General features: G+C 43.6%; 1 protein-coding gene across 2 annotated transcripts in view; it reads right to left on the bottom strand.

Moving 5' to 3' along the window:
* Positions 1-14,670, bottom strand: part of LOC135388491 (plancitoxin-1-like) — a 137,758-nt gene that overhangs the window by 53,996 nt on the left and 69,092 nt on the right. For both annotated transcript variants that reach the window (XM_064618069.1, XM_064618068.1), the window contains one exon: positions 2,848-3,040. In XM_064618069.1, coding sequence (XP_064474139.1) covers positions 2,848-3,040 — 193 coding nt within the window. The remainder of the gene's footprint in view (positions 1-2,847; positions 3,041-14,670) is intronic.

The raw sequence follows: 14,670 nt of genomic DNA, 5'->3' as shown, positions 1-14,670 counted from the left end.
AGAACGTGTGTATGCCTCGAATGATGCTGTTTGTTAGGGTGTTTAGTGTGCTTCTCTGGTACACTGGGGGTGCTCCTATTCCTTCGATTCAGTTGAGTTCTCTATCGTTCTTCGATCCCCGGCTTTGCGACTCGCCTTCAGTGCTCTCCGATTCATCCCAGATCGTGGGGCTTGGCGAATCACAAACCGGTAAGCTCTCAGTGTGGCCAATCGAGCTCGTGCCATGTCATATTCAAGTTTCGAAGCAATGCCGACAGATGGCGCCCGCACCGGAATAGTTTAGTATTGATTCATTCGACCGCCGGGTACGGCGGGAACACTACCAACATTACCTCGAGCGGGAAGTAAGCTCGATCATGGGTGGCTTTCGATTCTTACTAACAGGTCGCAGTGAGTCTCGCTGTTTCCTGTAGACTAAGTTCATTCGAAGGAAAAGTGCTGCACCGGTCCATAACTAGTTCTTAAATACATGCGAGGTCCATGGCGAAAAGAATGTGAGAGGGTTGCACTGCTTGAACTAGTTCAGGGCCGGGGTGCAGGCGAAAAGAATGGACCTACTATGAAGGGGACCACAAAGTAACTATGAAAGTGAATTTGCGTGACCAAAGAAAGCCCTGCCGAGAGGCGGAAACAAGCGGAAAGTGAACTGAAGAAAATGTAAACTACGAGAGAAGTGCGGCAGAATGGATTGTTTATTTTCTTCATGACAGCGAAAGACGGTCCCATAAACATGCATTCGCTTATCGCAACAATGACCAATATGGCCGGCAGGTGACTGTCAGATTTAGCGCGGTAATGTGTTGTACGAGCATATCATGGAACACGCTCGCCCACAAAACAGAACTCTGACTCAGTTACTGGGTTACTGTCTACAACCCTGCACATAAGTAGATGCCGGTTCGCCGTTGATCACATGATGTTATGACGTCACGGAAAGATGAACGAAAGAACGAATCTTTTGAACGGTTGAGTGAACCAAAGTGAACTGGATTGCCCATCACTAGTAGGCGCGTGTTATGTGCTCCTCCTTGGGTGTTTGACCTCGATAGGAGGCTACCGAAGGGGTGTGAGGGAAGTGCGCTAGGTTATGCGCGGTACTCTCGCGTGTGGTACGGTAGAATTAATAGGCGCGTTAAGGGCCGGTAAAATACTTGTTACAAAGAGTCACTTGATGACATTTCGATTCGAAGTGGCCGCTGTACCGACGGGCAACATGGAAGATGCTCCGAAGGTTCCTTGGCCAATGTATGAGGGTACATTTGATATGGTGTCCTCTACGGACGTCAACATCAAAGTTCGTTGCAAGACGTGCAAGAAAACTTATTCATGCAGCAAGACATCTACAGCCAACTTGTAGAAGTACCTTGAAGTAAGTTACCTTATATTGTGAACATTTTGTCGGCATTAGTAGATTACCAAACGGTTTTTCAGATGAAGCATCCTGGTCTGCACCGTGTTGCACAGGAGAAGCGTAAAGCTCCGGATGGTGAAAGTCAACCAAGCACTCAGGCTAAACAGAAGAAATTGGTGGAACTGGTAGCCACGTCGTCTACAGTATCTCAGAGACAAATAGACCGGGCTATTTTAAATTTTGTTGTGGGGAGCATGCAATGCTTTTCCGTTGTGGAGAACGAGCAGTTTAGACGCATGACTGAGGTACTCCAGCCTTCAAAAACAGTAATCGGGCGAAAAGCTCTTGTTGCCCTGCTCGACAGTGCTTACGACGACATGAAGCAATCACTTGTTGAGAGGTTAGGGAAGGTTTCTGCCGTCTGCTGCACAGCCGACTGCTGGACTGCTTTGAACAGGTATTCCAATATGCTGAACGTGCAGGAAGCAGACTAGCGTTAAATCAGCGTGCTTTTAATTTTAACAGGAGCTTCATCGGCGCCACCGCAGACTGGATAGACGAAAGGTCGTTGGAGAGAAGATCAGCGGTGATAGCGTGCCGCAAAATGTCTGGTCATCACACCTACGACAAGTTACCGAAATGTAATATATATATATATATATATATAGCATAACTTCAATGTATGCAATAAACCCTGTTGATCTCATTCTTTGCTTGCAAAATTTATAAAGTAACTAACTTGTAACTGTAACTAGTAGCTGTAACTAGTTACAATTTTCACAGGGTAACTGTAACTGTAACTTAGTTACTTTTGAAAGTAACTTTTCCCAAGACTGCATTCGTGGCAATGTGTAGCCCGCCAGAAAGAAGTTAACGAAGAAACAAAAAGCAACGTGCTTGAGGCATCCTGAATTTCGAGCATGCCTGAAGGCGCGAAACTCTCGGCGAAATTTCCTGCCTGACCTTCTCTCTCTCCCGCATTTACCTATTTATTTATTGTCATCAGATATTGCCACCTTATTGTCGTAAATGTAATGTTTCGAGCAGTCGCAAAATTCGCTTCTGGGCTCTCTTCTGAGCAGAACAAAACGTTCCATTCCGCCAGGTATTACAGTCAGCACTTTCACTGCGCTCCTGTAATTTATATGCCCAGGCTATCTACAACGCACTGATACCTTTGGCGCTCTACTACTCTCATCAGCCAAATTTCTTCTTGCAGGGCGCAGTGAGATCACAGTTCAGTGAGAGAAAATTGCATTTAACGTGCCTTAAGCCATGTTTGAGCTGCGATATCAGTAGACTAAGATTTTTAGCTTCGGAGAACGGTTGAAATCGGTTCGAACCTTTATTTTTTCTGCTCTAGACCCAAACCTGAACTTCGCTAATATGGTTGAACCCGAACCTGGATCAACCCTCCCCCCAAAAAAGGAAAAAGGTAAAGAATAAAAAAAATAATGGTTTCAATCCCTGAATAAAACATGACCCGTCGAACTCACTTCTGGCTCCTTCTTGTCAGTAAGGTGCTTGATCGTCCAAGCGATAGGATTGTTTACTTTGTAAATATCGCTCGTTGAGAAAGTCCAATACTGTGATTTGTCCTTCGCATCAGTGTAGGCGTATTCCCCTCCCTTTGGCTGCATGAAGTTCTCGTTTCTTGGCTGCATTTTTGGTATTTTATACATTAGGTGCCTGCGGGAAGAGAAACAATGTCCAGTCAAAATAAATATAACTGCAAAGAACTCATGGCCGGATATTGCATTTTACGGCACTAATAACACGAAATAAGTAAATCCGTAAATGTTGTTCCTCCTGGGTATAACTATTATCTTCCAATTGCTTGTGCCTCAAACTACATGTAATGACTAAGATTTTTCGTGGCCACTTTTGCGACACAGAGATCGGATATTTTAATATTTTCTTATCCACACATTCCCTCTTCCATCGCCCACACGCAAGACTCCCACCTGCAGGCGCGTTTAACACAGGTGCAAAAATCAGCGGACGGGGAATACGATAGGAATCCAAAGTAACATTTCTAAAGTGGGCTAACGATAGAAGTGCATAGTAACCCCACCAAGACTTCATCAAAGACTGGTGGGATTAATACGTCTCAAGCATTGCTGTTCATTTCAACAGAAAGGACACCAAGCGTTTTCGAGCTTCTCCATCTGTCAAGGTAGACCTGTACAATGTAGCTGGTCTACTCGAAACAAATGCATTCGCCTACAACCCCGAGCCAATTGAACCTCGTTATTGGCAGCTCACCATGGAGCCCAAAGCTCCTACTCCGCCAAAAGGGTAACAAAGTCCCGTCAGCTGTCAGGGATCTCTCGAAAAGTACACTCCGATGGAAAAATCAGATTGATACAGCTTTGTCGCAGTACCTAGGGGTTACTGGGCACTCACAAGTTCGAAGATAACAACTCAGTTTTGATGGTGATTGTGGCACTACGACGACAGATGATTTCACGTGCGTCTGGACAGCACGCGATTAAATCGCCCCTCGTGGATTTCCACGGACCTACTTGTCACGTGACAGTTCGTGTGCTGTTACACCCATAGCGTGCGTTTCATCCTGTCTGCATGCATTCCGCTGCCTCTGAGCGCCCTATATAGCAAAGCGAATATCACATATGGATTAAGCAACTGAAGGAAAAGGTGCAAACGCCAGTATTCGAACCTGGGTACTCTGGAGCTAAATTGTCGTGAGTTTGACTGCGTTTACAGCACCTTTTCCTTGAGCTGCTTAATTCGTGAGTTTCTGGGCGTTCGAGGCAGCGGGGGGTTTGGGTCGTTCAAAACCCTCCCGAAACCTTACCTTTGGTAGTGCATTTGGGAGAGGGAAACGAAGGTGAGACCCTCCTCCCCATGTAAAGTTCCACTCGAACCCCTCCCGAAATATTTGTTCTGGCTACGCTTCTTGTTGGACGTTTATGTGTTTGTGTAGTCTATATAATTTGTAGTAACAAGAAAAAGCGGCTCTTCAGACAGCCGAAAAGAAGCGGCTCTGAGTCAGTATTTGCTCTTTACCGCAACTGTGCCAAGATACTCAGAGAGACAGCACAGAATGCGAAACGTAGCTTCTTTTCAAAAGATATTCCTAACATGCTTACAATTAATCCAAATAAATTTTGGCGTGTTACTAACCCCAAATCAAACCAGGCGATTTCTCTGAAAGATGCTGATGGTTCAGTTGTTCCCGATTTGGTGTCCTGTAACATTTTTAATAATGCATTCGCTAGTGTTTTTGTTGATGATTCACGTTTTCAACCATCATTGTAGCAGCCGTACCAATTTCCTCCTATGTGTCCAATTAATACACCTAATGGTATTGAGAATGTCATTGAAAATATGAAGCTGTCATCCGCCTGTGGCCTTGATTGCATCAATGTTAAAATGTTAAAGAACACACAGGCAATCTCATCCCAATACTTATCTCTAATTTTTTCTCAATCTCTTGCCTCCGGTATTGTTCCTAGAGACTGGCGTTTGTCAAAGATAGTTCCACTCTTTAAAAAAGGCGATAAGCTGGATCATCTGAGTTATCGTCCGATAGCTTTAAGTAGTGTCTCATGCAAAATCCTTGAGCATATAATCTTCTCGCGTGTCTCCACTCACCTTGAGTCAAATAATTTTTTTCACCGTAACCAACACGGCTTTCGAAAGGGCTACTCATGTGACACCCAATTAGCTAGCTTCATACATGACATTCAGTTTAACTTAGACAATAACATTCGCACGGACGCCATATTTTTAGATTTCTCCAAAGCATTCGATACTGTCATTCACCCAGGTCTTCTTTATAAGTTATCGCTACTTAACTTACATCCCCTTGTTTTTAGCTGGTTGAAAAATTACCTCCACGACCGTTACCAAATAACGCTGGTAAATTATGCCCTCTCTTCTCCATTACCTGTGTTATCCGGCGTACCCCAGGGATCAGTACTTGGACCACTTCTCTTCCTAATCTTTATTAACGATCTTCCTAATTCCCTCTCTTCAAATATTCGCCTCTTCGCAGATGATTGTGTTCTCTACCGCAGCACATCTTCCGTTACTGATCAGCTAGCACTTCAACATGACCTTGATCTCATTTCCACGTGGTGTTCTAACTGGAAGCTTTCCCAATACGTCTAAATGCTCGCACGTTTCTTTCACGCGTTCTAGACAACCTTCTAACGCTCATTACACCTTAAATAATTGCCCCCTTTCTAAATCTGACTCATATAAATACCTAGGGATTCATCTAGTTTCGAATCTTAGTTGGACGACTCACGTTAATGCAATTATCAACGAAGCTTACCTTAAACTTGGATTCTTCCGCCGTAATTTAAAGCATGCGACACCATCTGTTAAAAGACTAGCATACACTACCCTTATTCGTCCTAAATTAGAGTACGCTTCCTCTATTTGGGATCCGCATTTACTTACACTAATTAACTTACTAGAATCTTTCCAAAACCGTGCCGCACGGTTCATATCTAATGTCTATTACTATCCTTGTAGCATTTCATCAATCAAGCTATCTCTAGACCTTCCTGATCTTGTGTTACGCCGGAAGTTTCTACGACTTTGTCGTTTTCACAAGTTTTTTCACACCATTTTACGACCGAATTTCATCACAGCTGCTTCCTATACATCGCCGAGACATGACCACATTCTTGAAGTTCAACGTTTTCTATGCAACACTGACCGATTTTCTCGTTAATTTTTTCCGTACACATCCAACGCGTGGAACTGTCTTCCTCAGAACATTGTCATAATTAACGATTACATTGTATTCAAGCGAGAACTAGCCAATTTCCTGTGTATTTAATATTTCCGTGTTATTTATATTCTACTTGTGTTAACTTTTATCTTTGCTTACCCCCTCATTTAATGCCCCCCTTAATGTCTTGAGGTACTACCATAAATAAATAAATAAAATATTTGTTGGTATGCCTTGGGCTAAATTCTCGTTGTTTGCATCACACATTAATCTCGAGTCGTGTGTCTGGCACGGTCTAGAGTCACTAAATAAGCGCAACATATTTAGTGACTCTATAGGCCTTGCCAGTACCTAGATCTCGAGACACGTATTCTCGGGTTGCAACAAAAACAACCGGGCTTTGATGATTTGCAGTCTCCCTACTCTCAATAATCAAGTAATGTGCAAGTAATGTGCTGTGCAGCACCACGGAAGAAAACAGACGCGCAGCACCTGTTTTACATTCAAACTGTACTTTGATGTGAATACATCCTGCTAGCACATTGGGTTGACATTCATATGCTGTAGCTTTCATTTGATACCCAATAACAAAAAACATGGTAAGAACTGAGTAATAACAGTCCATGAACGTGACAATTTGATGCATGCAGAATTTTCTCACGTTTACCAGAAGTGACAAGATAACCCTTATATTTCTAGCTTTGGTTGAACCTCTGGAATAAGACATGAGAAGAGATCCAAGCACACTTCAGACCGAACCTAGGGTCTGCATCTCATAGCGAACAATGTTAGCCTATATGTGACTTGGTGAGTTTGTCATCGTTTCGCGTGCAATTAGGTATTTCTGATAATGCTCCTGATGAAAATACCTCTACTGAATATCTTCCTTCACACGGATATCTAAGTCGCCGTCTACATTACTATGGCTTTTGGTATCCTCAAATGACCGTGAACTATTTAAAGGGACCATGAAGAGATCTGAAGAACCTCTGTAATCATAAGGGAGTTGCCTCAGGACAGAAGCCGCCGATATTTCGAACAGAGACTGTTCTTCTTCTGGGCACCGTCCTCATCATTGGCATGGTATTTAAAGGGTTAGGTGTGACGTGTTTAAAGGTTCATGCGAATTGTGGGTCAACAGCCCGGAGGGAAGAAAGGTTAGAGTGTGGAAGGGATTATGTGAACGTAGTGATCTAGGCTACAGACCGGTTACAGAAAAATGAAAGGTTCACGAACACGTGGACGAAACGGGACAACAGGCAGGAATTGGCAAGCCTAGCGAAAGATAAGGAGGTTAGTGGTTACGTGGGGAAAATTCCAGAACGAGCAAAAGTTTTTTGTTTTAAATATATATATATATATATATATATATATATATAGATTAGAAGCTTAGGAGGGCGGTTGACCACGAGAATGAAATAATCAGGAAAAATGAGAAGACGACAAAGAGCTTACAGGAAAACACAAAGGGGAGTTTATTAACACATATAGGGATAGGGGTCGACGTTTCGACAGTCAGCGCTGCCTTCGACGGGACTGGGGTTTGGTGACGTCTTCTCATTTTTCCTGATTATATATATATATATATATATATATATATATATATATATTTGTAATACGAAGTTGTGGCATGCAATAACGAAAGTAGAAAGCAGTGGCCATGCAGAACATAACAGATGATAATGGAGGTAGAAGGGAAAAGCATATTTTATTTGTGAAGTGTTTCTAGGGTGCCTTGTGATTTGTTGATACCGGACGGGTGAAGAGCGTTGAACTTGTATATGAGATAAGACTCCCTATCACGTCTGTCACGTGTGGATCTAAAACCCGGTTTCCAGAATATATAGTTTAATGTTGTCAAAATTGTGACCAGGAACGTTAAAGTGTTCGGCGACTGCTTTGGGGAGTTTGTTGGACGTGTCGGTTCTGTGTCCGGTAAGGCGGTTGTTCATTTGTTGGCCGGTTTCACCAATGTATTGCAAAGAGCAGTCGCCGCATTCAATGCAGTATAAGACATTGGAGCTTGTGCATGTGAATGCGTGGTTAACGGGGTGGGTGTAATTGCTCGCAGTGCTTTTGATGGAGTTAGCGTGTTGAACGTGCTTGCATGTTTTGCTGCGCGGGAGGTTGCAGGGTCGTGTTCCCGTGTACGGGGTGCTCGTTTTGCTGATTTTGGCATTGACCAAGGAGTCTGCCAGGTTTTTTGCGCGTCGGTATGTCACCTGTATGGGATTTGTGAATATATTGCTAAGCCGGTCACTGCTTTGGAGGAGGGGCTCGTGCTTCTGTAGAATGGCTTTGATGTTTGGAAGTGCGTTGGAATATCTTGTGATGAAGCTTATTTGGCACGCTTTGGATTTTTTCGAACCTCGTCACGATCAAGTGTGAGTGCCTTGCGACGGAATTCGGTTAGGAGGGAGTCTGGATAGTCCCTTTGGGCAAGTGTACTGCAGAGTTCGTCAAGCTTCTCAGCGTAATCTGTGTCGTTTGAACAAATTCTGCGTAGTCTTACACTCTGCCCATTAGGAATTCCAACCTTACAGTGACGCGGGTGGTGACTCTTGAAGTGAAGGTATTGTTGTTTGTCAGTTGGCTTTTTGTACAGGGTTGTGATGAGGTTGCCGTTGACCCACAATTTGCATGAACCTTTAAACACGTCACACCTAACCCTTTAAATACCATGCCAATGATGAGGACGGTGCCCAGAAGAAGAACAGTCTCTGTTCGAAATATCAGCGGCTTCTGTCCTGAGGCAACTCCCTTCCTACATCTCTACCGGTTCGCTGGATTTCTACCCATCTACGTTCGCTACTGACGATCCGATGGCCTCAGGAGGTAAGCAACCCGTCCTCTCTTTCTCACATGTCGCACTCCTAGGGGATAGCTGTTACAAGTACATACACGAACACATCCCACACGGAGAACATGGACCTCACATACACTTCTCAAGCGGCGCAAGAATACGAGACATCATGACACATGTAACCGCCGCCCCACTGAACATCACGCACTTCATACTCCACGTAGGGACCAACGACATCGCACGGTCAACAGCACAACATGTCATCCAGGAATTCGAAGCACTAGTTTCCTTCGTCACAAACAACAGACCAGGCGCTGAAATAGTACTGACAACGATACTTCCCCGAAGACAGAACAAACACCGAGCATACATATACCAGGACACATGGCTACACGAGTTCGACAGGAAGGCGCAGGCTGTCAACAACCACCTCATCCACATGCGTCAGGTACACACCAACGTTATGGTTATCACACACGCAGCTTTCGAATACCACGCTGAAGCACATCTCGCTCGGGACCCACCACGCAGGACCATCCACCCAAACCACGCAGGCGTACGAGCTATGGCACACAACATCAAACACCTAATGGTCCATAGATGCCGTCCTGCACTGACAAACGCTCAAACACAACATCCTCAACCAGCTTACACTTTAAGCGCCAGCACCGGAAACACGCCAGAACACACGATGGCATCAAAGGGGACCACAACGACCACTGCACCCACGCATACACACGCGGCAAACGACAACACTCCAAACACAACCCGCACACACACAAAGTTCACGCAAACTGTGACACGGAAAACCACAAGCACGCAAACACAGACAGATGACATCGAGGAACACAGCGAGTCTCCACAGTCACTGACCCCACAGCCACCGACCCCACAGACACGACGCACGCGCACACCACGCAGAAAACACCGTTAACTATCTAATCACCAGCCTACCATGCAGTCAACGAACTTTCTACGAATGCGAAAACTCATGGAGAAACGTAGCCGATACGGCTCTACACCCATCACCTGGCTCACAACACAGTACCTAAAGGCCTCACCCCTAAAGCAGTTCCTGCATTAGGAAAACTGACACCTGAACTAGAGCTAGAGTGGGCATCAGCCCTTAACAACACAGCCCGTACGTTTCTAGAAATATTAAAGAAACAGTGCCACGCGCAACTCGCTACGATCCAGGCCCATATGAACAATATCAGTCTCACCGACGCGGAGGCAAATACTCTCGAACTACACATTCAACAACTCAACCGCGAGCTAGCTAACAAGGAACACTCAAAACTCGGAAAACCTAATTCCAACAACGACACGGATACCGGACCCACTAACACGACACACGCAGCAGCAGAACAAATCATTTCCAGCACCACAACCACAACTCCCCGCAACATCGCTGAGCCACCCCGAGAAAACGCTGACGCAAGCACCGTAATAGATATATCACGCTCACTAACCAGCGACGAACTACAAGTCATCTCTAGGGGGTTAACATTCTGCATTACACTCAATTCTGTTAACGAATACGAAATCCACAAAAACATATCAGACTTTGCGAGACGGCTACGCCTTAGAGAATTCTTCGCTCATACAACACAAGAAAACAACAACGACCTCGGACTACCATCAACCTGGACACCAAATCACGGCCGAGAACCCGCATTAGACCTGTACATTAAACAAGTAAGCAACGACATCCTTCGCGGTATTTCCCAAAGCTCGCGTGGTCACAACCTCACTAAAACACAGCGTGACATCATCAAAGCGCTAGCTGACAGAGATGATACCATTATCAAGCCCGCAGATAAGGGTGGGAGTATCGTCATCTGGCCCACAGATAAATATATTTCTGAAGCTCATAGGCAACTCTCGGTCTAGGCAACTTGATCAGTCAGCGGCAGCCCTTGCTACGAATCCATTGTACTTACTTGGGATATTGCCTGTTGTTACAGATCACATCGTCTATTGTTATCTGCAAGCAAACCAGTTGTCAACACGTGCATCAACATCAACACGTGCATCATTCCTCGAACCACGCCGATACGCCATCTCTCGGCAAAACGTCCTGGCGCACTGCTTAAAAGACTTTGAACTCTCGTCCGGAGCATCAGTCAGCGGCAGCCCTTGCTACGAATCCATTGTACTTACTTGGGATATTGCCGGTTGTTACAGGTGAGAGGCCAATTGATCTGAATTCTATTTTCTCCTCCTCATTTTCGCTGCCGCTGACTTGATCAATTTGTGGTATCTGTGCAATTTTGTACCGATCTTTTGCAAACATGAGCACGAAAATCGACAAACTACTCATTGAGATGTCGGCCAAACTCGACGCGCTGCCTGCCTTACGCAAGGATATGGACGACATCAAACTCTCAATTGAATTTATGAGTTCAGCTTTTGACAAATTTAAGAATGATCTATCAGAAATGGCGGTAACCGTTCACAAGGTTGCAGAAGAAAACAAACATCTGAAAATGGAAGTAAAGAAAATGAAAAGTGAACTGGATAGAAACCAGAATGAACTTTATGAGCTGCAGCAATACACCCGTAGTAATAACATTGAGATAAAGGGAGTTCCTTTTCGATCCAATGAATCAGTATTGTCGTTGATCCAAACAATGGCCTCCTATCTTGAGGTACCTCTATCTTCTGATGATATTGATGTTGCCCATCGTGTACCTTCGTCAGACCCGGAAAGGCCAAATATTGTTTGTAAATTTGTCAGTCGCACAAAAAGAGACAGTATCTTGTCGTCTGCCCGGCGGAAACGACCCACAACAAATGCGCTGGGGCTTGAAGTTAACTTTCCTATTTATGTGAACGAACATCTCTGCCCCTACTACAAAAAGTTGCTAGGGCAGGCGATACAAAGGAAAAAACAATACAACTGGCGATACGTATGGGTTAAACGAGGCACTATCTTTGCACGCAAGTCAGATAATGCTAAGGCATTCATTATCAAAGGAGAAGGTGATCTTGCGTTGATAAACTGACTCTATGACGCCGAATCTCCGTGTGCTTGATTGCAATGACTGCCTCACATATTAGACTAACTCATGTCAATATCAGAAGCCTACGGGCTAATATTGACTTGCTATCTTGTTTTTTGAGTTCGTATCCATGTGATATTCTTTGTTTGACTGAAACTTGGCTATACGAAAATGAACATTATGCACTTCCTGGTTATTCCTTTGTTGGAGTGTCCCGGAAAACACGAGGTGGTGGAGTCGGGATTTATGTAAAGAACACTCTTAGTTATTCAGTTTGTACAGAACTTAATTTCAACATCAATAACGGCTGTGAGGCTCTGTTTATACAATTACTGAACAAAATTGTAGTGGGAGTTATTTACAAGTCTCCCAGCCTAAATGTCAACCATTTCCTTGAACAAGTTGAGGAGCTACTTGCCCGGGTTCACCCAAGCGGGAACCGCACGTACATTTGTGGTTACCTTAATATTGATTGGTTAGATGTGGGGTCTTCTAATGCATTCCGTTTATTATTAAGTTCATACGGGTACAGAAACTTAGTTGCAGCGCCCACTCGCGTAGTCTCAGGGTCTGCCACTTTAATTGACTATATTATATCTGACGATAATAGTAGCGAGAACTACGCTGAAGTTGTGGAGGAATTAATTACCGATCACTTTCCTGTGAGCACCTTAATCCTGTTACCATAACCGCACCTTCACACGCTCCAGTAAAACCCTCTCGACGGATTAATTACTCTCTGTTACGAGAGAAAATTGTCGGATTTTTTAGCCATACTCAGTATGAGGGTAATGCTAATGACATATGCCAGTCTGTCGTCTCACTAATTCAAAAAGCAATAAATGAGGCTAGTGTTGACACACGCGGTGGTTATTACGATAGGCCGTTATGCCCGTGGATGACAGCTCCCATCTTAGAAATTTTGAGAGAAAAAAATTATTGGGCACGTAAGTTCAAACGGGATAATCAAAATCAGCACTTCAAAAATAAATTTAGTTATTATCGTAATATCTCGGTTAAGATGATCCGAGAGCGTAAACGTGAATATTATTGTCAGTTAATACGGACAAGCAGTAATCCCCGTCTAGTATGGCGGATTATAAATGAGGCTATGGGAAAGAAATTGCCAAAGCAAGTACTGCCTACGACGACTGATGATCTGACCTTATTGTGCGAGCAGTTTAATGGGTTCTTTGTTAACTTGGGCTCTTCACGTGGAAACTACATTGGCAGTGTCCCATGTCATACTCATAATGACAATGAGAATACGTTTGCACTGTTCGGTGTTACTTGTGACGATATTCTCGAGGCTATAAATAAGTGTTCTGATAATACTTCGCCTGGCAGTGACAATATCACTATGAAGGTAATACGACAGAATAGAGATATCCTATGTCCAGTGCTGGCTACAGTCTTTAATTCTTCTATTGCTGAGGCTCGCTATCCAGCTATCTTGAAAAGTGCTAGAGTGGTACCAGTATATAAAAATGGCGACTATAATAATTTAACTAATTACCGCCCAATCTCCGTGTTAAGCGCGCTTAACATAATTTTCGAAAAAGTACTATTCTCTAGATTAACAACTTTCTTTGAAAAACACAATATAATCAGCCCAAACCAACATGGGTTTCGCAGGTCGAGGTCCACAGCTACTGCTGTACTTTCAGCAACTGAAATTATCAACAGTACTATTAATAGAGGTGAATACTGTGTTGGCATTTTTTTAGATTTGAAGAAGGCCTTTGATACAGTTCAACACAATATCCTCCTCGCTAAATTGTCTAAATATGGTATAAGAGGCCACTCTTTAGAGTTTTTCTCCAGTTACCTCAGCAATAGAACACAAACTGTATCTATTGCCGGGCACCACTCTTCGTCACTCCCAATACATACTGGCGTCCCCCAGGGCTCGGCCTTGGGACCTTTGTTCTTTATTTTGTATGTAAATGACTTCCCTAGTGGAATGTCTTCAAATTGCATTATGTATGCTGATGATACGGCGTTGTTTTTTACTAGCAAATGTATAGATACAATTCGAACCAACATTGCTTCTTTTATGCCATTGCTTCTCGAATGGTTAGAAAACAATGCCCTTGAGTTAAATATATCGAAGACAAAATACATAGTATTTCGTTTGCATCGTAAAAGTGTTGACTTATCAAAATTTAATCCTTGCGCCAGAAAACTCCAAACTCCAAACTCCTTATCAAAATTTAATATTATCATCAACGGCTTACCCATCGAACGCCTTAATAGTATTAAGTACCTGGGTGTTGTGCTAGACTTCCATCTTAACTGGAAGCCACATATTTCAAGTATGTTCTAAGTTATCTCAAGCGTGTGGTGCTTTGTACAGGGTGAGCAAAATCTTCCCTCTGGCTGTCTTAAGAACTCTGTATTTCTCATTAGTCCAATGTCACCTCTTATATTGCGTTGAATCATGGGGGCACACTTATAAAACTTACTTAAGACCCATTGAACTTCTTCAAAACCGTATAATTCGCACAATATTGAATGCACATCCTAGGCAATCATGTCTACCTTTGTATGAAACACTGCACATTCTGCCATTTAACACACTGTGTTTTGAAAGGACTGTATTGATGATAAGGAAATGTATTATTACTGAAGGGCTAGTTCTAGGTCTTCATCTTTCCTCTGTAACTCGCACCAGCCGCTCTGTGTTAGGGCATCATCTCTTAGTACAACAACAAGCGAATGAGCATGGGATGCGTACTTTACAATATCAAGGTGTAATTAAGTGGAATTCCTTACCACTATCTGTAATTTCATCTAGGAACTT

Source organism: Ornithodoros turicata, chromosome 3, assembly GCF_037126465.1.
Source record: "Ornithodoros turicata isolate Travis chromosome 3, ASM3712646v1, whole genome shotgun sequence".
Lineage (NCBI taxonomy): Eukaryota > Metazoa > Arthropoda > Arachnida > Ixodida > Argasidae > Ornithodoros > Ornithodoros turicata.
The sequence above is the reverse complement of the archived record's forward strand: the minus strand, read 5'-3'. Positions and strand labels throughout refer to the sequence as shown.